The sequence below is a fragment of the Scleropages formosus genome, chromosome 15, assembly GCF_900964775.1.
Source record: "Scleropages formosus chromosome 15, fSclFor1.1, whole genome shotgun sequence".
NCBI lineage: Eukaryota > Metazoa > Chordata > Actinopteri > Osteoglossiformes > Osteoglossidae > Scleropages > Scleropages formosus.
Window position 1 is genome coordinate 15991121 of NC_041820.1, and position 21802 is coordinate 16012922.

Below are 21802 nucleotides of genomic sequence, written 5' to 3' on the forward strand. Positions count from 1 at the left end.
AAAAAGTAGGAAGCAAAATTATGGAAAAGTATTGCTCTGGATTCATACATATTTTGTATGCCACTACTGCTTTTCTGTACTTTGTTCAGTTCTGTTTTTGAGAACTTCCTTTCTGCTGTGCAGTAGCTTCTTGCAGCCCACTGGCTTAGTGTGTCCTGAAGGAAATGGAAGACTTCTCATGACAGTATGATAGGTAGGTTTGGGCAAGGTATTTCAGGGGTCTTGAGGGTGAGGGAGTACACATGGCATGGGGAACATCAAACATGCAGATCTCTATTCAGAAAGTGTTACATACATGAGCTTAGTGCTCTGTACTCCTTCAGTCAGCACCTGTAGGATGAAAATTAAAACTAGCTGCCAGTCTTAAACACTTGATCGATACAAAAAAGACAACGTGGTTTGGTCTAGCAAGGACTTTTACAGTCCATCAAAATGAAAGGCTGGCAGAATCTGTAGTTATTAGGCAGTGAGTGCAGAACTGATTTTGGAAGAAACTGTTTCAGTCCCAGTATTCATTCCAACTTCTCATTGTTGTGATCGAGTTACTGGGGTCCTTTGAGCTGGTTCCCTGCCAAGTGGTGCCGGATTGACGGCTTGGAGCTGGCAGCATCCTCCAGTTTGCGCCAAACCACCTGCAGAGGAAACCCAACCAGGCTGTTATGTACAGACAGCTGAAATATGAACTGTGAAGTAAGCAATGGGTTGCATGCAATGCACAAGGCATTTGGAAGAGTGAAAAATGGGTTGCTTATTAAATTTAAATGCTACTTTGGTTTCTTCAGTCATTTTCACAAACCATTTTTCTGGCAAATGAATGCAAAACCCAGGAAACATTAGGTGCATCCTTGTGTCTTCATTTTGAGCTCATTATAAAACTTGAAATTTTCAAGAGAAACTCTTTGGTAAATTTCAAGTTTTATAATGAGCTCAAAATGAAGAGACAAGGATGCACCTAATGTTTCCTGGGTTTTGCGTTAAGTCCTTACTAGACCACTCTCCAGGCATACTATCGATAAGTCTGGACCACAGGGAAGCAGTGGAATGAGTGACAGGCTAGAACGATAAAAGGTTTGTACGTACGTTGCACATCTCCCGAACAATGGCCTTCTCTTTCTCACTGAGGTCTTCCTCGTAATCCTCAGGACTCTGCCTGTCCAGGTTTTCATGGACCTCAAGGACCTTAGATAATAAGCAGCAGAGGAAAAGTAAAACCATGCAAAGTGGAAAATGGATCATATGGTCTAGTTATGTGTTAAAATCAACTAAATGACTGCTAGTGAGTTACTAATAAATGACTGTAGTGTATCCAGTGTGGGGGTGCAGTGGCGTAGCAGGTTTGGCTGGGGCCTGCTCTCTGGTGGGTCTGGGGTTTGAGTCCTGCTTGGGGTGCCTTGTAACAGACTGGTGCCCCGTCCTGTGTGTGTCCCCTCCCCCCCCAGCCTTGCGCCCTGTGTTTCCGGGATAGGCTCCGGTTCACCACAACCCCGCTTGAGACAAGCAGTTTCAGACTGTGTATGTGTATCCAGTGTACCTCACTGAGGTACTAGATGGGCACATGTACAAAAGAGTTCATCAATCCACCAACTGATGGCGCAATTGCTAATGAGACAGTGTAATGAATGAGGAGAATCGTACATGACTTCATCATGCTGGATTTCTTCGTTTAATAGAACCATGCAGTATACTGTAACACTTCATTATGGTCCTGTGTTGGTGAGGCATGAGCTGAGACCATACCTTCATAGCGTGGACCACTGCCTCGGGCTTCTGTGCTGCTGGGAGGTAGCTGGGCTTCGTGGAGGCACTGGCTGGAAGTCTGGCATTACTCTACAGGAGAGGTCAGTGTGGGTTAAACACATATTCAGTATACTCTCAGGACAAGAGGCTATTGTGTGTGGAGCCACTACGCTGCCTTTACTCACGTTCTGTAAGCCATCCTGGGTCTGTGCCAGGGAAGAGAGCTGCGACTCGGAGTGGCACAGAGGGAGGCCTTTCCGCAGAGGCCTCAGGCCAGTAGCAGTGCTCTGCTGGAGAACAGAGACAGACAATCAGAGAACACGGCAGAGCTTCGTCCACCATGCTGCATCACGTCACCCCACCTCTGCTCCTCACAGCCTGATGTAGCTGGAGAAACAGACAGAGTAAGATTGATAGGTGTCCCTGCAGGGAAGACCCCATGTGGCATCTTCATTATTGGGACCTTAAGGAACCAAATGTGCTTCTTTCTAAAATGTGCTTTTTTCACAAGGCTCCATGTTCTCTGGCCTTTCTTTATTAACAACATAGAGAAGAAAGCAGGATTAGAAAGAGGGAAAGAGAGAAAAGGTTGTAATATCTCAATCTCACAGGTGTGATCATGTAGCACTATGTCATAAATTTCAGAAGGGTGTCCAGGCATTACAGAATTGTTTTACACTCTCATGTAAATCATATAGAGTGCAGCAGACAAAATTTTAAACACTTGCAAAACGCATTTCCTTGCCAACTATGTAAGAGTAATAAGCCTACAAGAAAATACACACACAGTCTGAAACCACTTGTCCCGAGCGGAGTCACGTCAAGCCGGGGCCCAGCCCAGCAACACAGGGCGCAACGCTGGAAGGGGAGGGGACACACCCAGGACAGGATGCCAGTCCTTCGCGAGGCACCCTAAGCAGGACTCGAACCCAGACAAACCCGCTGCACCACCGCACCCCTCAAGAAAATAGGGAGGGCCAAATCATGTTCTATGTGCTTCTGTTGCAGTTTCAGCCTATATATCATGCATTCACTATCCTGGTTCTAGGAAACACCGCCTCAGCAAACCCTTGTTGCGTCTGTGTTGGTGTGGGTGGGTGTGTGTGTGTACATATGCATACGTGCATATTTGTTTGTGTGCTCATACCAACAGCTGATGTTTCTTCCTGAAAACTGCAGCTACACTGAGCAAATGGTGGCTGATGAAGAAAGTCATTCAAGGTTATAGAAACTTTGTAGGGCAATATCTCTACCAAGCTGAAACACGGAGCTCCCCCTCAAAATGCCAGTGTTAGCAAAAAGGCACTATTTTCCATTTTTCAAATGTAACAAACGGTGAAAGCCTGTACTGTTATGCAATGAGATGAATTTGTTATGTTATGAATTTATGGGTTTTTTTTTTTTTTTTAACAAAATGTAAACAAAAAGCACAAACACACAAAACATTTAATCAGAGTTTTACACACCATATTTGCTTTCATTTGAAAGGCATGTCAGACGCAGCAAACTATTCCCCCCCATCCACAACGTAGCCACACACACACATCCCACATTGCATCTGTTTCCAGTGCACACCGCCACACCATACCCATGTGTACATCACCCAGCAAGCAACTGAAGGACAGGATGTATAAACAACTTTCAAGCCAACGTAGAAGGAAAGAGGAGGAAGCCCCATGTCCCGAAAGAGCCACACCAGTAGTATTTTAGGTGGTTTCAGGAGGTTACCTTTAGTGGCATCTTTGGTAAACTATACCGGCTACGGGGCTGAGAGGGAAGAGAACAGGACATCATGAGTTACAGTCTGTACAACACAGTGATCAATCCATGATTTCCCTGATGCTGCATTTTAAGGACCTCTAGGTTGGTGTGTATTATCTGTTCGACTTCCTATGATTATGGGACCCTCTCTATTCAAAGAGACGTGGCCACTTCTGTCTGACTGGCCGACGGCCATCGGATTCCAAGACAAATTTGCCCATGAAGTCCTGGATCCGGGCTTTGAAGAGACTCCATTCCATTACCTTATGTGTTATTCTAAACGTGGGTCTACCAGGCAGAACCACATTCTTTTTCTCTGATCATAGCCCCAGATCTACCTCCATGTTATATGGGAAAACAATGAGTTGTTTTGAGAAGATATAAATATTTAGAGCGTCGCCATGCAATGTAATGCAATGTAACTCTCAAAAAGGCAGGCAGCATTTCACTGATTTTTTTCAGGCCTCAATGAATAATAGCGTTAATATGAAACATAAGGTTATGTATAGTCTTCCAATTGACAACAGATGGAGGCAACCAGGAGATATTTATAGGCAAAATATGAACAAAAGGTCTGATTTTGTTTAAAACCATCCTAAGTAACAGTAACACTATAATGCTGTCAAAGATGAGGTATAAGTGAGGTACATGGGGTTATAAATATGATGGGTACATGCGTCATTAAGGTTTTTCCCTATTGTAGATGTACAGTACGGGGTTTTACCTGTGACAGGAGCTTCTTGTTGTCGTCCTCCAAAATCCGAACCTTGGTTTCTAGTTGGCTGATGTAGTTGGAAGACGGATCTGAAAGAAAGATGCAAAAGAAATTTGAGAAGCCTAGAGAGCTGACCGACAACAACGTCTCCACAGGAATCAGACAGCTTTCGATCTGCTAGAAGTGTGTTGAAAGAGGCCTTGTGAGCACCCCTTAGCAACCTAAGATTTACATCCATGAATGCTGCACGGACTGCTTTTCATACGTTAGTCCCCCGGTTTTGTTCAACACGTGACACTTCACTTGTTGTAAGTTGTATGTTTACTTGTTGTAAGTCGTTTTCCTCGGGACATCCTGTCTTCCGTTAGGCGGTTCACCGTGCAGGACCCATCATGGTTCTCCTGTAGACTGTACCTCTGCATACTCCGTAATACTCTGTGCCCCTGCACCATCATTCTTACTGTCAGTCCTTAGATCATCTTATCTACTGCTGTCACTGCTGGGACCAAGATGTGAGGATGTCACATCAGTCCCCTTCCATGACCGAAGAACACTTTTAAGACATTATTTAGAATAATTTCATTGGGTCTATAGCAGCCACCAGGGGTCACTCATACACTGTAAATAACAGAGATTAGGGCACTGTAATATGAAAATAACTCCGCCATGGACAGTCCCAAGCCCGACTGAGACAGGAGGAGGGTTGGGCGTGGGGCTAGCTACCCCACACCGTAAAAACCTTGCCAGCTACAGAAACGCCAACAAGGAAACTTCATGACATCTCAGCTCTTAGGGATGCCTGGAGAGCCCTTGTTGGCCGCCTATGCCCCAGGAGGGGTGGAAGGCATAAGAAGAGAATATGGAAATTGTTGTTCAGGAACATGGCTGGCTGTTCATTTGGCTGACATTCTGTAAGAATGAAGATTGCCGCAAGTGCTGTTGTAACAATGAATCATTGGTGGATAGAGGCTTTGAATGATAAGCGGTTAAGGTGAACAAACTTTGGTGCAGAGTGAGCTGGTGGCCCCCTTTTATTCATCGTGCTTCCTCTGTGACCTATAATTGGGGGGCCGGATGGGCAGTGAGCTGAGCTGATCACCTTCCATATAACTCCTCCTCTTCACTGCCACCTTCCTTTCGACCTTCCAAGGCTTAGAGGAAGGTCAGAGGAACTTTGAAGGTTGCTTTGGCCAGTTTTTCAGTATATATCCAACTGCTATATAAGAATTTACATATACATTTGCATTTATTCATTTGGCACATGCTTCTCTCCAAAGCGGCATACATCTCAGTGAAAAATACAATGAGTACATTACATCAAGAGAAGGAGAGATTTGAATGCGGACATGGATTATAGAGAACAGTCAGTGCGAAATGAACTGTAACACTTAGGATGTCGGCTTGTAACCTGAAGGTCGTTGGTTCAGTATCCTTAATGAAGGTACGGAACTTCAGATGGTCGAGTAAAAATACCCAGGTGTTTAAATGTGTCACGTACTTTAAATGCTACAGAATAAAAATGTGAGCTAAGCAACAACATAATAATTACTGTCAACTGAAAGATTACTGGTCATATACCTTTTTTTTTTCCGCTAAAATGAGCTGGGCACTCAGGCCATCGATAGCAAAGGTGTAAATCTAACCCTGTAAAAGCCAGACATGGCCACACCTGTCCAAAAGACTGCGAGTGACTGTAATCATTAACTGCGTTGCGTAAACAGCCCCCGCGCTGCCCTTGGAGCCACGTGAATAAGGTCAGCAACATAAACTACGGTTTGATATTTCAACTACTTTAGGATCATGGTTGACAGAAGGTAGACGATATACACTTCCACTGCCAGATGTTCCCCACAACAATGACGAGCTCTTCAAAATGCTGCAGAAACAGCCCCATTATTACGATCCGTAAGCACACGAAACGAAGACATAAATAGGCCATTAAACAGAGCGTGTGCGATATTCGGGATTTCGGCACCAAGGAAAACTTGGTTCGTTGGCAAAGAGCAGTAAGAGAATGAGGATTATGCAAATCGTGTTGCAGTCGTGGTCCAATGGGATCATGTCACTTTCCACCAAACAGTTATGTTGACTTGTGCTGACAGAATTTTTAGTATTCCCTCAGCACCGTAATGCACCGTGACACTCCCACCACAATGCCGGCTCCTAGAGAGGGCCCCGTGCAGAGAGCAGCGTAATGAAACACAGCCCACGCAGAAGCGCTGCGCTTAGCGGGGGAGAACACATCGAGCCGCAATTCGGTCCCGCGCTGTTTGTTCAGCAAGGCTCCGCCTCTTTCCAAACACCTTTTGTCGATCAGAAACGCGCCAGTCGGCCACCGGGCTCTGCCGCATGCCACCTCCCACATAACCAGCGCTGCCTTCGAATCCGGATCCCACCTCCCGCATGTGAGCAGCGTGAGCCGTGATCACAGGTACAAAGTCATCTGTGTATCACATCATATTCTCCCAACACATTTGTGAAAAGAAACCAGAGCAACGAGCTCCTCGCTTATACTCTAAATGCATAATTGCAGCCGCTGCTGTCCAGGAAGTGTGCCGCCCCTTCAGCGGCGTCCAGGTCGGCGAAATTCAACCTGCCGAGAGCAGACGGGGCCCTCAAGCACTGGGCCTCACTCACCAAGGCGGGGAGGGGGGGACAAAGGAGCTAGCTCAACCTGTTTAGGTCTAATCCTAACCATGTGTTCAGTTCTCCTCTCTGGGCCCCACCCGAGTGACTCACACTGCGTGGTGTGTGGCCTGCAGTGACACACAAGTCAGCATGAACACAACGCAAACTGTCCGGACAGTTTACTGAAACAAATCAGATTAAGCAGGATCGACTTACAACCAACTGATCCCAGGTTGTGATCCAAAACCGAAATGCCGCTTGAGGTCCCAAATAAAGACACTTACCATCTTCTTTTCCATTTCAAACACATTTCAAACCTGCCTTCGCTTACTGTTTGATCCGCAGCAGAATGGCCAAATATGTGTAAACGTTTTCTCATGACAAGTGTCCCAGCAAGGCAGCTGGAGCTCAGTTTGGGTTTATATATCCCCCCGTGTGGAGAAGAGGACACAGCTCAGCCGAAACACCTTTTTCAGTGTCAGCGTTCCGCCATACAAATCCTCCGCTTGAACAGAAAACGCCGAATCGGACACCAATCGGAATGTCACACTTTCATCATATCCGGCTGATAATCAACACGTAAGCCACCGTACAAAACTAAGGTTTGGAAAAATTCCTCCGGGACTTTCGAAGAAGGAGAGCATATGATAACATACAGATCTCAGCCTTTTCAAACCAACAGCTTGCCTTGACTTGTTACCCTCAGTGCCATAATGTCTATGAGGACTTTTAGCACGACAGTGACGCGCAGCTACTACCTTCTGGAGGCAAGAAGACGAGGCAGTAATTCCTCACTGTCCCCAGTTAATACACGGGTTTTTTTTTTGCTAAACGAAATTGGAAAATCAAGTTACAAATAAATTTCCAAATTCACTTCAGAGAATTTTAGGGTTTCAATATTACATTTATAGTTCAAAAGTGAAAATCACCTTGAAAATTGTATCCACCCCCTTTGCATGAACAACCTAAGATGAGCAGGGTATGTTCATTTTTCATCTGAGATCGTACCAGCTACGGTGCATCCTGCCTTTCTGCTGTTCAAACATTTATTTATTTAGCACATTGGATATTCTTCGCAATAAAATATGAAGAGAACAGGAGATTTAAGCTGTAGCTTTTTCTTCATTGTGCACCACGAACGTGATGCGTTACCTTCCCTGTGTCCGTACCGCAGAAATGTCCTATTACGGAGGCATATTACGGCTCTTTCAAACTCGCTTCTCAGCAAAGCACGGTTGCAGGCAGTAGTTGCTCAGAAGAGGTGTTGCAGTCTGCCGATCAGTGTAAACATTGCTGCAAACTATCTTTGGAGGAGCTTGTAGCTTTTCCATCTTCAAGCTGTCCACTAATGCTGTAATCATCTTATTGTACAAAGCTGCAGAGTAAACAAGTGGACTTGTGTTCATTCTCAGGCCAAGTATCCCTACTGTGCCTCCATCTTCCCTGCCTGCCTCCTGATGCTCCCACAAGCCAGAAAACAGGGCAGAGGCTTGAGGGAACTTGGATGTTCATGTAACTGTAAAATGCCATCTCTTCATATTTGCTTGAACACTTTTGGCAAACACTCCTGAGACTGATGTGTGGAAAAATCAATAGTTAATTATCAAATAATTTCCCTGTTTTGAGGGTTTTTCTGATACATGTACATTATATTTATTTAGCAGATGCTTTTCTCCAAAGCGACTTCCAACAAACTCTGTGTAGCATTATCAGCCCATACACCTTATTCACCAAGGTGACTTACACTGCTAGATACACTACTTACCCATACATCAGTGGAACACACACTCTCTGTCACTCACACACTACAGGTGAGGAAACCAGAGCACCCAGCAGAATAAATCCACACAGACACAGGGAGAACATGCAAACTCCACATGGACTGAGGGGGGGTTTGAACCCACACTCTCTCACACACCACACGGGTGCTGTGAGACAGCAGCACTACTCACTGTACCATCATGCTACCTGTACAAGGTAACACAACTCCTCTTTCCTGACAGGGGAGCACATGATCTACTGTGGTAACAGCCTGTACTACAGGAAGTGTTTGCCAGTGTTGCAGGGGAATGTACTTTCAGCTTGTTTCTATAAATTAAATTAAATTCCAGCAGGAAAATGATAATAAAAATGTAATATATTTCAAATCAGGATTCCATTTTTCAGTCTAACTCAGTATAATAATACATTTCTGTAGCATGCGAGGGAGAGGGGACACAGCGAGCACACCTCCAGCTGGGTATCACGTTTCCCTAACACAGTAGCTGCCTTAGCTCCCAGTTGCCTATTTAAGGCCCTCGTCGATGACGAGAAGGGAGCTGACTGAGCTGGAAAGCAAAAGAGAAGACCAGGGAGCACGGTTCTGAAGTTCCGGTCTCTGCCGCCCGTCTGCCCTTTATTCCGTCTTCTTCCCAGACAACGTTACAGTTCTGTGTTCAAAACCCTCCTAATGAGTTCACATCCTGGGAGAAGAATCATGGAAGTAGCACTAAAGAATTGAGAAATTTCTCCTTGCTTTGCGTTCGTTATTTACAGTCGTGGGCCTAGTCGAAATAGGTGACAGCCTTAGGCCTCAAGGCCATCGGGCAGCCACTCAGCGTGAGAGGTGTCGACGCAACGTAATATTGTTTCTGTTTAATTTCTGTGCTCTTCATGCCGCTAGTTTATTTACACTACGCAGAGAGCACAGTGGGTGGCATTTACGGGTGAGGTGAAATAAGAGAAACGAAGAGCAAACTAATGAGGGATGAATACGGTTCGTGGAGCTTGCAAGTAATTGCTGCTGAGGACAGCAAATATGACGAGTCGGCTGTTTTGTAAATAACTGGATGAATCATTAGCACCGCGTACGCGCGGTATTTATTTCAGAACAAAAGCACAGAGAAACAAGTAATCATAAATGTATTGCATGTCACTATTAATTTAATGTCTCCGAAACATAACTAATATTTGATAAAGTGAGCCATTCGTAATAATGTTGTACAGGTATTGTTGCGTTAGCTTTAGCTTTAGCTAGCTAGTTCTGGAACGTAAATACATTTTTGGCTTTTGTAGCTACCATTTTACTTAATTTGCTAGCTAGCTACCTATTTCAACAATTATATCAAATGACTTCAGACCAGCTACTGTTTATTATTCCTCGACCATATGGCAAAGATTCTGCCGGCTAATCTAGGTAGGAAGCAAGCAAATGAATCCTACTTCTGTCTGCTGGTACAAAGCGACATTCAATATCTACATTACAATCTTTTCAAAATGACACAAGATGATTGTCTAGGTCCTTGTTAGAGATCGGCAACGAAAAGGCCCACTGTTAAGCTAAGCTTTAATTAATTTTCATTTTACGTTTACATTTTTACCTCGACAGATATCTGTACATTTTCAGCTAGTCGTACTTTCAGAAATAGGAGAAACTTAACCAGCGTATGTAGAGAAAGTGTGTAGCTGAACTATCATGTGTGATGTTAGTAAACATGCTCATATAAATGTAGACTGTGGCAGAACTGACTGGTTAAATCCAGTTTCGCTTTACCATTAAACTCTATTGTACTTTAATCAATCATTCTGCTAATTACGTAACATTTTAAACAGTATTAAATTAATCTTTATTAATTATGCACACTGAAACAGGTAAAACTATAGTACGTTGCACTTTTTATGTACAAAAGGATTATTTTACTATGTATGTCTTATGTTACTTTAATAAAAAAACAAACTTTGAACACTTCCATTAATGACACCTTCCAAACCAAACACTGAAACTACCAAGTTTTTGGACATCGCGCAGCATAGTGGTTGACGCTGCAGCCTGTGGACCCAAAGGTTGTTAGTTCAAATTCCCCATCCATCTGTCTTACCCTTAAGCACGGTACTTACCTTAAACTGCTCCCATAAAATTACCCACCTCTATAAAGGGGTAAATGATTGTAGGTTTATCTGGAGAAAAGTATCACATAACTGTATGTTCTATCATAAGCATCTATGCTGTGGTGAGCCAGCAGGTATTGTGTAATTGCTGATTTTGCCTCGAGGAAATCTAGATGGATCAAGTTATATAACTGTTTGGGTTAGGTGAAACTTTATTTGCAACTGACTCAGTTTTCTTTTTTTGCATATTATTGTCACTGAGTGTTGATTGTTTACAGTATCTAGTATTGCAGTCTGGAAGGGTTCCTTTCTCAAATTTTTCCCAGGGTCTCCGAAAAGCTACCGTTGGCTCTTTTGTTAATAAAAAACACATTTTGAGCATTTCCCCTTTATGACACCTTCCAAACCAAACTGTGACACTAGCAAATTTTGAGACCAATTCACTTGGCTGTAGATCTCACTGACTACAGAAATACACATTTTTAGGGACCTAAGTTTTTACTTCTGATGGCGCCTCAGGTCTTCACAAAGCACAAGCATATTTCCTAGGGTGGTGAACTACCCCAGAGATCCAGTGCCCTCAGACACTTGAAGGGTACATTTTCCGCTTTTCCAGGCAACAGTGTGCATCAACACAAAAGTTGTATTCTGAAGAAGTAGAGCAACAGCTTTCATAATACCATGGAGGGGACAATGGACTATGTTATGGATGCTAATGCCAAAGGAATTGGACACACTTTTTCAATGTTTTCCCAGCTCCTAAAATGATAATTCTTCTCCTCCTCGCTTTTAATAAAATCAAAAATTTTCATTAATCGCTTGTCCTGGTCAGGGTCATGGTGGTCTGAGGCCTATCGCAGAATCACTGGGTGCGAGGAAAGGGATTCCAGTCCATTGCAGGGTAGTCACACATGTTACGGGCAATACAAAGTGTTCAGTTCACCTGAACTGGGAGGAACTGTGCTGTAAGGCACCAGTGCTGCCCAATGTGCCACTGTGACACCCTTTAATAAAGTCACAGTGCTTTAATTACAAATTTTTAAAAAAATAGTCTAATTATGTTCATATGCTGTTGGAAGAAGCCAGATTTATGGGAACATGCGTAGAATTGCAGGAATTCAGTTTCCCCTCTACTCAGATTACTCTGGGGGAGGGGCCCCAAAACCCCCTGCAAAAAAAAAAAAAAAAAAAAAATCGGCCCCCAATTTTCAACACATTCCTACTCTCTTGGCTCTGGCTGCTGCTCCGTACTTCAGCGTGGCGAGGAATGCCGGTCTGCTGGCTTGCTTCACACAAGATGGGAGTTAAAAACAAATGAGCTCATTAGAACGTGACAGACCAGCGCTCAGAGCCCTGGAGAGGAGACCGCATGCCAGTGCACAGATAAGACTGTTTCCTAGCAACGAGTTTCTGAAGGCACTGCTGCTCCCATAGCTGGGACCTTCTTCTCCTCCTCCCTCTCCTCCGCTTTCAGAGACCGATACCTGAAGTGCGGTGCTGGACATTTTCAAAACGCTGCCGCTTAATCCAATGTATTTTTCCCGTTGGAAAAATTAACCGACTGAACACGACTCACAATTTATACGCGTACGTATCTTCAGTGGATTTTCATCAGATCGATGCAAAGTGCCTCCACGGGAAAACACTAAATGCAAGAAACGTGGCCGCAATTTTGCTCCGGAAACATCCGGGACATCCTGAGCAAGTAGGCAGTAAAGGACAGTACTTAGTTTAATTCTGAGCGGAGGAAGAGTGCCCAGAGGAGTCTGTCTTGTATACAGGAAGAAAGTAGCCTTTACCGTTCATCCGGCAAATGCAAATGAACAAGACGTTGCCTTTAGCAACATCTTCTCCGAGAACCAGATTCAACGCGATAGCATTGTCAGTGCGAGTAGTCCTCCTCGCTACGCCATCAAATCAAGTAGACTGCAAAAAACGGAACGCCGAGAAAATATCGGCTATTCGGGACGTTTCTTTCCTACATATTTATTTAGCGTTACCATTTCACAGACGACCGCTTCAGCAACGTGTACATTTCAGTCACGAGCAGTACTGTTCCAGACACAGGGCTACCCTTACTGAAACAGCAGGAGAAAACGTTCAAACAAAAGGCAACATCTCACCTCTTTCCCTGAGTAAATGGAATAAAGTGCACGTGCCCGCTAGCCGAGTTGTTCTCCTTTATGTCGAGGAGATGCATGACCAGATAATGAGCGAATACCTGAAAGTGAGACGAGACCGACATTTGCCCTTGACCGTGGCACCCTTTGGCGGAAAGGCTTGCCTTCGACTCACTGCTCTTTCTCCCTCCCCAAGCGCGCCCATCACTATCCGGCACGCTGGAAACCCACGGCTAATCGGCATTATTCACGTTCCTTCGCATTTACATTCATTTATATTCATTTATTTAGCTAACGTTAACCAGGTCGGGGATAGCGCTGCGCGCTGTCGTCTCCGCTAATTAGCCTTCGCTTCAGTCGAAAGCTCTACGCATAGCTCACGGTTTCCACCGAGTCCATTTACACAGCTGGGTGTGTTTTTTTTTTTTGCCGAAACAACCGAGAGGTAGAGAAGCAGGGCCCCTCCTGGGACAGATCACAGCTCCAGGTTCTCAATCTCGATGCTTCCCGGCGCTCCGCTGTCCTGCATGTATTTCAGTCTGTGCTTTGCTGCGCTATATCTGTGCTCTAGCCTTTGTGTTTTACTTTACTGCAGTTCTGCTCCGCTCTTGCTGTTTTACTGAGGCTTGATGCTACTAAAGCTCGTGTGTGTCTTCCCCGACATCCTTTGGGGGCCTGAGCTCAAGTGAAGAGAAACGCTTCCGCGGCAGCACAAACACAAAGAGTGCGCACGAGGACACGCTCCTAATGCCGTCGAGCGCCACTTTTATTTTCCCGTACGAGTCTCGGCAGACGGGCGGCGAGCTCTGCAGTGTGTTCTGGAGTCTAAACGGCTCCCATAAAACTTTAATGCAGAGGAGATAAAAGGATGCTGTAAACTTGTTTCATCTATTGCAGCTAAGAGCGCCAGAGTGCAATTCTGCACACGTCTCATGACCCTCCTTTTTTCCGTACCATGCAGGAGTCGAGCGTTACGGCTCCCTCGCCGTGTTTATCGTACAGGAGTAGGAAATTACTGCTCTCTCGATGTTTATCATGCAGGACCAAGGTGTCACAGTTCCCTCGCCCAGCTTAGCAGCAAGGAGCAGGAAATTAGTGCTCTCACCCTGTTTTTCCGGCAGGACCAAGGCGTTACAACACCGACACCTAGCTTGTCAGTAAGGACAGGAATTTACCGCTTTTTCACTCTGTTTATTATGCAGGATCAGGGTTTTACAGCTTCCTCATCCTGATTACAGTGCAGGAGCAGGACGCTACAGCGCCGTCGCCCTGTTTTTCCACACAGCCGAGCTCAGGTCAGAGGGATGACAGCCTGGGACATCCCGGGTCGTGCACAATAGGCTAGTTTGAGCATGGTAGGGGGTGGCAGCAGGTCTGCTTCTTTGTCTGGAGAACAATGGCATCAGACAGACAGTTAGGCCTCTGGAGAAGAATACCACCCCTGCACCCACAGCACAGGAATGCAGGACAGCAGGCTGTGGCGCTGGGCAACGCCTGAAAAACAGCAACATCATCCGCACCGCTCTGCCCTGTCGCAGGACATCATTCGTGCAATATCTCGGCCTGAGCAGAAGTATTCGGTGGTCTGCTGTGGTGCCGAGTGGATGCAAACGGCAGTTCAGGAGAGCGTGAGGCAGTTGAAATATGGTAAACAAGGCTCCAAGTCATGGGATTTCTTGATGAAAACAAGATTCCTACAGAAAGACCAAGTGTTCACTTTATTGGCCTTCATATTTTACACAAGTCATGAGCCTTTATATAAGGGCTTAAAATTACTCTCAACAGAGATGTGGATTATTGTAGTTGTGCAATTAAATTAATCCTCTGCTTAGTTTAATCCCAAATCCCACTGCAATTGTAAACCCTAGTCCCGCTTTATTGCAGGCACATGAAGTATAGCCACAAATGTGTGAAGAGTGCCTGGAAAAGTAAATGTAGTATCAAATCTATTGGTTACAGAAATATTGTTGTTGTTCTTCTTCTTGATGCTGCGTGGCTGAAGTTCCTACAAGGTGAACATGCTTGACAGAAAAGTCTATGAACTTTTAAGTGGAAATCTCTTGACATCCATCACCGTGGGAGGTCCTTCCTGGAGACCCGGAGCAGACTAATCGTGACCGATGCGCCATCTCCGCAGTAATGCCCTTGCTCTCTAGTCTGCAGAGGGGGTGGCTCCTTCACAGGGTTTCCATTCCATCATTCAGCACAGCAGACACTCCACTCTTCCCCTCTCTGTGGACTTACTGAGAATATCTTGGACGTACTCATACGCAAGGAAGAGAAAAGCAGATCCACATGCGGGCTGGTCAGCTTCCGTAAAACGGCTCCCTTGCTCCTCCAGGCACTCCTCCCTTGGGAAGGACCCACCCCACCTCTCATGCTCTAGCCAGGACACGCAGCTGCTGCCGTGCAAAGCGAGCCCCTTCTGCAAGCATTCAACTGTACGGTAATGTCTGTAGCCATCGTGGTGCTCCATCCGCGCCCCAGCACACGTGTGCAGCGGCTGGCCTGGACCATTCTTCATTTGACCTCCTTCCTGCAATCATTGTTTTTTTGCATCCCATAAGAAAGCGAAACTATAAGACGCCAGGAGGTCTTGTAAGTCATGTGGCTAAGTAATTAGTTCAACCTGGTCCCAAATGCCACAGAAGGAGGAATTTCAGGGGATCAACAAGTATTCATGTATTCCACATTTACATAATATCGTGCAGCACTGTCGATGGACTCTCTTCTCTCGGCTCGTCCTATCACTTTATATGGGTTTTCCCGGGACCCGGCAATCAGAAGCCTGCTGCAGCACGGCTCCCGTGGGAGGCCCCGGAGGGAAGTCCTCAAACCGGCCGTGATCCAGCTGCACGGCTCAGTGTGACATCTCCCACCGCAGCTAAATCCCCGGAGCCACAGAGACACAGCCATAATCCACTCATTGAAGTGGGACACCTGCCTAATTAGGGCAAACTTTTACTGAGAAGTAACTTTTTTCTTGTTTCTGGCACTGCTCCCCAAAAATACTTCTTGAAGGTATTACTTCCACCCTGCTAAATACATCACCGCAAACAAAGAAGCTGTTATTTAAAATAAGATTTGTCCAATCGTGTCAAAGAATGGCAGAAATATTTTTCTAAATGTTTTCGCAGTACAAGAATGGCTTTAAAAGTGGATTAGTGTGTGCCACAGAGAGAGAGTTTGCCCAACCCTGGCCTTTTGCACGATTAGCGGGAAGTGATTATAGTACCACTCTAAGAGGACTTTAAGGGTCACGCTTTGGGTCAGCCTTCGTACCACAGGATTACCAATGGTGCCTCCATGGGTACAGTGCTCCACACATAGAGCACCGGGATAGCCCTTCATTTCTCCATCCCGTCTGTGTGCCATCACGCCGAAATAAATGCTTCGTCCTTGCACTGTCGACGCAACAGTGGGAATCAAGCGGCTCACGAGGGAAAGCTTCATGCAGAAGATGTTTTCTCTCAGGCAAGCTAAAGGCCCAGGGTTCCCCACTTTGCCCACCACCACTATACAAATTCCCTGGACTCACAGACTGCAGAAGATGTCCCTTCCAGAGGAGTTCTCCACCGTCTGTCCCTCAAGCAGACCAGATGCCACCAGGCCGGCATGTCCACTGATCCCTGATCTAATTACAGGCCAGAGCCAGACAGAGCAGACGAACGGGAGCAACATGGTAGGTACATCAACAGGTAACACACATGGCATGGTACTTAAAAGACACAAGCCTCAACATGGAGGTCACCCATCTGTGGAATGGAGGTGAGAAGGCAGGCTTTTAACAATACGTCTAACAATCGACAATAAAGTTCAACTGTATTGTGCTGCATCAGCCTGAACTGCACCGGTGAAATATCCCAGAGAATATTTAGACTTGATCTGGGTAAAACCATAGATATGCAATTAAATACTTATAATTAAATATGGAGCTTCTCTGGCAATATGGGGGGGGCCTCTATTATGCCACGGGACGGGGAGAAAACCGCCTTGGCCATTCTTCCCCTAAGGCAGCGGAGCAGCTGTCTCCTGGGATTGAATGGGGGAGCAAAAGCAGTTTGGAGGAGGGCCGGACCTTTCAGGAATGCAATCCCTCTTGTTCAGGTCTTCATTCATTCTGCGTGGCAGCATTATCATAACAAAGCAGTAACTCTCCTCCCTCTGCGCAATAAACCCTTTCAGACGAGCTGAGCCCTAATACAGACGGGGCAAGTAGCGGTGTGTGACATAAATAAGCCACAGACATAGAACTGAAAGCACATTCATTCAGCTGTAGAGCAAAACATCTCTTCAGCGACAACAATCACTCAATTTTAAAACTACGCATAAACCGCCGACGCAAAATACAGCTTAATGATGCAACTTAAAAACGGTCAGTCTGATAAAGAGAATCGACACCGGAAAAGTCGATGATGAGGCGGGCATCCATCGGGTTTGCCGTAAAACCGTCAGCCAAACTACAGTCCTCACCGGCATTTACCGCCACCTATTCCCAAGGGTTCAGTTAGTGTGGGTTCAGTGGGACAAGCCTATTACAAGCTTATCTGGAAACCTTTACAGGCCTATATATGGGAGCAAGCCGTGTTTGCAGGACTTTTATTGTGTAACGGAGCTAATGACTCTACATGACCAGATTGTACAGGACGGATACTCCCTCCACCAGCTCCTGCACGGACACCCGCTCCTGGGCCAGGAATTTAGTCATACGGCCACACTGACATCTGGACTCATCCACACTGTACGCCGGCAATACGAAACAAAACACGGTATTTTGTCCGAAAAAGTACGACCGCGTCACAGCAGTCCAAAATCACGTGGCCAGACTTCGATTTGAACGTTCCCGTGAGATCTGGGGATTCCTCCGCAGCATAATCCACCACTTTAAGTAGAGAGCATCTTGAGGAATACCACAACAGCGCAGCAACGCCAAAAATGTGGGAATGCAGTTACCCCGTTTGTATCTTTTGCTCTATTACATCATTTCATTTGATTCCCACTCAAGATTCGACGCACTGTACATTTGCTATGTGTTTCACAGAGGAGTGCATCGGGAGGTGTTTTCGACCACTGTCCTCAAGGAGAGAAGCGGATATGCGGGGCAATTACCGCGCTAAATTCCACCCGCAGAGGCAGTCAAACTGTCACGCGGCAGATCCTCCGCAAAGGGGAACTCTATGGACCTGATAGATGGTCCTCACCGGCACAACATTATCCTCTTCTCTCTGACTGTGGGAAGACAGAGCAGGAGTGTTACCTGACCCCGTAACGGGAATCCAGCACATGACCCATTTGGTCTTTCGGTAACTCCACTGGGGGATCCAAAGGAGGTCAACTCCTTTGTGACAAAAAGACCCCCATCAGTTCTTCCCCACAGCGGAGTTATTCTATACCATAGAGGTGCCACCTCAACACAGAAAGGCTTCTGACAAACTTAAAAAATAAATACAGATACACAAAACCCAAAGAGGCCTCCATAGTTATTATTTTTGTCCTTGTCAAAACAGCTTACAATTCCACCCAGAAATGAGATGGACATTTTACTGGGCCATTTCAGGATAAGTACTTTTTTAAAGGGTTCTGTAGCAGGGCCTCTTACCGGGACTTATCAATTATCGACCTTCAGGTCACAACCCTGTGCCATTTACCGCTAGGCTACCTGCTGCAGAGGTGCAACTCTAAAAGTACCATTTCATGAAACAGCACGGGTGCTGATGCATGTTTTTTCCCAAGTGAGGAGGTCTTTCGGTTTAGGAACCTGGAAAAGGTTCATCCTGCTGCCCCTGCCAAACGAAAACCTCTAAAGAGCATTTTGCTGAGGGGCTAAGTGTCTGTTTACTCAGTGATGTTCAGGGGGGTAGAAACAAAGGCTCAGCCAGCATGAGCAGGATTAACCCATCGAGAGATTTGGGGGAGCTGAGAAAGGGGCAGTGGCTTGTGTCTTGTGAGAGTCGATGAGGGGCAAGGAATTGAGCAGTCTAAAAGTCACGATTATAAATGCGTATATCAGTACTGAAGCGGTGTTTTCAGGTATGATATTTCAAAAAGACAAAACTTGTCTTGGCCCCAAGATACTGCAAAATGTGTAGGAAATACAAAAAAAAATGGACCACACCGAACCATATTTGTTCACGCTCATATTCATAAACACATAGATTTGACCCTAAATCAGAACTCACAGATTTGCAGCCATGTACCATTTCCTGCATATTGGTGATCTCCATCAGTCCAATTAACTCCATTATTTTCCGACCGTGGAGGTGTGGCAAGAGCAATACTCGTTCACTGGAAACTGGGCCACAGGAAGGAGGTAAAGTGCCATTCCAGGGAAAGATCTGCCCCTATGCTCGAGCTGACCCCTGTATGACCCATGGCCCCTGAAAGGGCCAAAGTACTATTACATCTGTAACAAGGCTATTGTTTGCAGGCGTCTTTACTGCTTTCAAATCTGGGGCATAAATTATGGGGAACATAAAAACAGGATGGAACGCAATGGAAAATGAGCACGCATTCAAACGATAAGTAAGATGAATGAAGAGAACTGATGAGGAAGTTAGTTGGAAAGCGAGGAGTGACTAAGTAAGAAAAAGTTTGGGAGTGTCAGAGTAAAGAGGAGGGAGGGAGCGAGAGACACTGGGAGTGAGTGATTGCTGATGAATCGGGAAACGGCACAAAGAGAAGCGATCTTTATTGAGGTGAGCCTCAAACGCAACACATACACACACTCCCAGACAAGGAGAAATTTCCAAATATCACAGTTTCGGCACAAAGTAAGCAAACGGGACCAAGTGTAGGAGCGCATTAATGTTTCAGTTCTACTCTTATCTAGAGCAGAAAGAGTATGTTAGCTTAAGTCTCATTGTGCAGACTTCACATTAACTCCTAATTAATAAAAGATCCTGAGTCCACCTTCAAAAAAGGCAAACACCTGAAAGCTGACAGTAAACGTAGTCATTTAGAATTTTGTCACCTTAATGACACTCTAATACGATACGGCGTGTATTGTGTTTGTCTTAAAATACACCCGCACGCTGACTGAAATCGCTTGTCCCAAGTGGGGTCGCGGTGAACCGGAACCTAACCCGGCAACACAGGGCATAAGGCTGGAGGGGACACACCCGGGATGGGACGCCTGTCCATTGCAAGGCACCCCAAGCAGAACTTGAACCCCAGACCCGCCGGAGAGCGGGACCCAGTCAAACCCGCTGCGCCAGCACACCCCCGTCTTAAAATATCAGTTAGTAAATCAGTGATAATTAAAGAAATGAAAACTAGCCAGCTTCCCATGCGCTCTTAGGAATGCAACAAGACCTGACTTCTACACTTCCCACAGTGTAGAACGAATACACACTTCTGCCCAACCTGAAGACACAGTGCCCCACAGGCTGCTCCTGATCTTCTCTCTTGTGTGACTAAACACCAACCACAGGCAGTCATGTGCAATTAAACAAACACGGCAAGCCACTATGTGAGGTTGAACCTGTCTTCTCACACGTGTGATTTTTCCGCAGTTCTAATGTTTGGATGTCTTCCAAATAATCACATTTGTGGGGTTACACGAAAAAATGCTGACAGATTATCTTGTATGTCAGCATTTATCCACTAAAACCACCCAAAATCTACGACACCCAGCAGGATTTGTGATTCACAGCAGTTCCCGGTTGTAAGAGGATCACAATAATGACAAACTGCTGCTGAAACAAGTCAGTCGCTAAGGTGACAAGATATCCCCATTTGTAGCGAGACTCACCATCAAGTCCATTGGGGATGCTCTGGTGGTGGGCAGAACCACAAAGGTCCTCCATAGACCTTCTCTCAACCCCCGCCTTGGGATCCCCTGGTTTGTGCGTGTGGCTGTGGTGGTGGTCTGGGCTGCCTGTGCTGCCTGTGCTGGAGGTACTGCTCCCATCCCCGACATCCCGAACCGTGCCGGAACCCCCATTTAGATTGGTCAGGCTGGACTGACTGTCGATTGAGCTTCTGGAGCCAGCTCCACTCCGCTGCTCATCCAGCATGAGGATGATCTCCTTCAGTTCCATGTTCTCCTGCACCATGGTCTCTTGATTGACTTCCAGCTCCCTCAACTTCTGCTGATATAAAGCCATCTCCTGCCACATCACGGTGGCCGTATAGCGGCCAAACCGCTGCCACTCCCGGGACAGCTTCTTGCCCTTCTGCCTGTCATCGTCCAGGAAGCAGCAGAGCTCTCTCAGCTCCTGATTGTCCTCCTGCAGTTTCTGGTTGACCTCCTTCAGCCCTCGGATTTCATGAAGATGCACCTGGAGCCTGCGGTTTACATCTTTCATCATGTTCCCATGTTCGACCATCAGGCTCATCTTCTCGTGTTCTGCCTTTCTCAGCCTTTTGATCAAGTCCTCCTTGTTCCATTTAAACAGCTCCGAGTCGCTCACCTTACTGAGATCATCCTTGACACCATCAGCCTTGTTCGTAGCCATCATCATTCCTCCAGACGTCGGTACCATTCAGCGCAACAGAACAACGACTTTTATTGAGCCCTTATGTCATTTAACACATTCACACGTGTGACCCAGAAATGCAATGGCACAGATAATAATGAACTCAGAATAAACAATGAACTGGCTGTAATCATTATTAGAAAAAAAAAAAACGTCGAGCGGAAGGATTCAAGGAACCGAAATGCTACAAAAATAATAAATGCGAGTTAAAAGGAAAAAAGTAAAAGAGCCCGGAGACGCCCCGATCCCTCTCTCTTCACGTTAAAAACCACATGCTGTGTAATTCACACCACGGTACTGTACCTGCCTGCTCAGGGTAAAGACCGAAGCGCACGATGGTCACTACCTGTCCGTCGCGATCCGGGCTAATATGTAATATATAAATGTCGGCGCACTACACTTGTGACTTGTTCACGTGCTACATCATCATCACTCGTCCATCCAGTATCTTAATCTCTCTATCAAGAGGTCGAATCCTTTTTAAACGCAAAGGTCCG

The 21802-nt window shown here is 45.9% G+C and overlaps 1 protein-coding gene across 4 annotated transcripts; it reads right to left on the reverse strand.

Moving 5' to 3' along the window:
• Window positions 1-255: 255 nt before the first annotated feature.
• ccdc85ca (coiled-coil domain containing 85C, a) lies at window positions 256-21512 on the reverse strand. 4 transcript variants are annotated; one of them, XM_018727309.2, is made up of 7 exons: window positions 20579-21512; window positions 4223-4302; window positions 3466-3504; window positions 1923-2024; window positions 1738-1827; window positions 1081-1179; window positions 256-632 (listed from the first exon to the last, which is right to left on the reverse strand). In XM_018727309.2, the coding sequence occupies exons 1-7, from the start codon at window positions 21309-21311 to the stop codon at window positions 543-545; spliced, it is 1233 nt and encodes a 410-aa protein (XP_018582825.1). In that variant the 5' UTR covers window positions 21312-21512; the 3' UTR covers window positions 256-542. The 4 variants fall into 4 exon arrangements, with proteins under 4 accessions (XP_018582825.1, XP_018582824.1, XP_018582828.1 ...); XM_018727308.2 differs by having other exon boundaries at window positions 1923-2027; XM_018727312.2 differs by lacking the exon at window positions 3466-3504.
• Window positions 21513-21802: the final 290 nt, after the last annotated feature.

Coding starts and splice junctions, on each gene's coding strand:
- ccdc85ca (XM_018727308.2), bottom strand. CDS start 21,311: ATGGTACCGACGTCTGGAGGAATGATGATGGCTACGAACAAGGCTGAT. Junction 3,505..4,222: donor ACAAGAAGCTCCTGTCACAG/GTAAAACCCCGT, acceptor CTTCCCTCTCAG/CCCCGTAGCCGGTATAGTTT. Junction 1,180..1,737: donor CAGTGGTCCACGCTATGAAG/GTATGGTCTCAG, acceptor TTATTATCTAAG/GTCCTTGAGGTCCATGAAAA.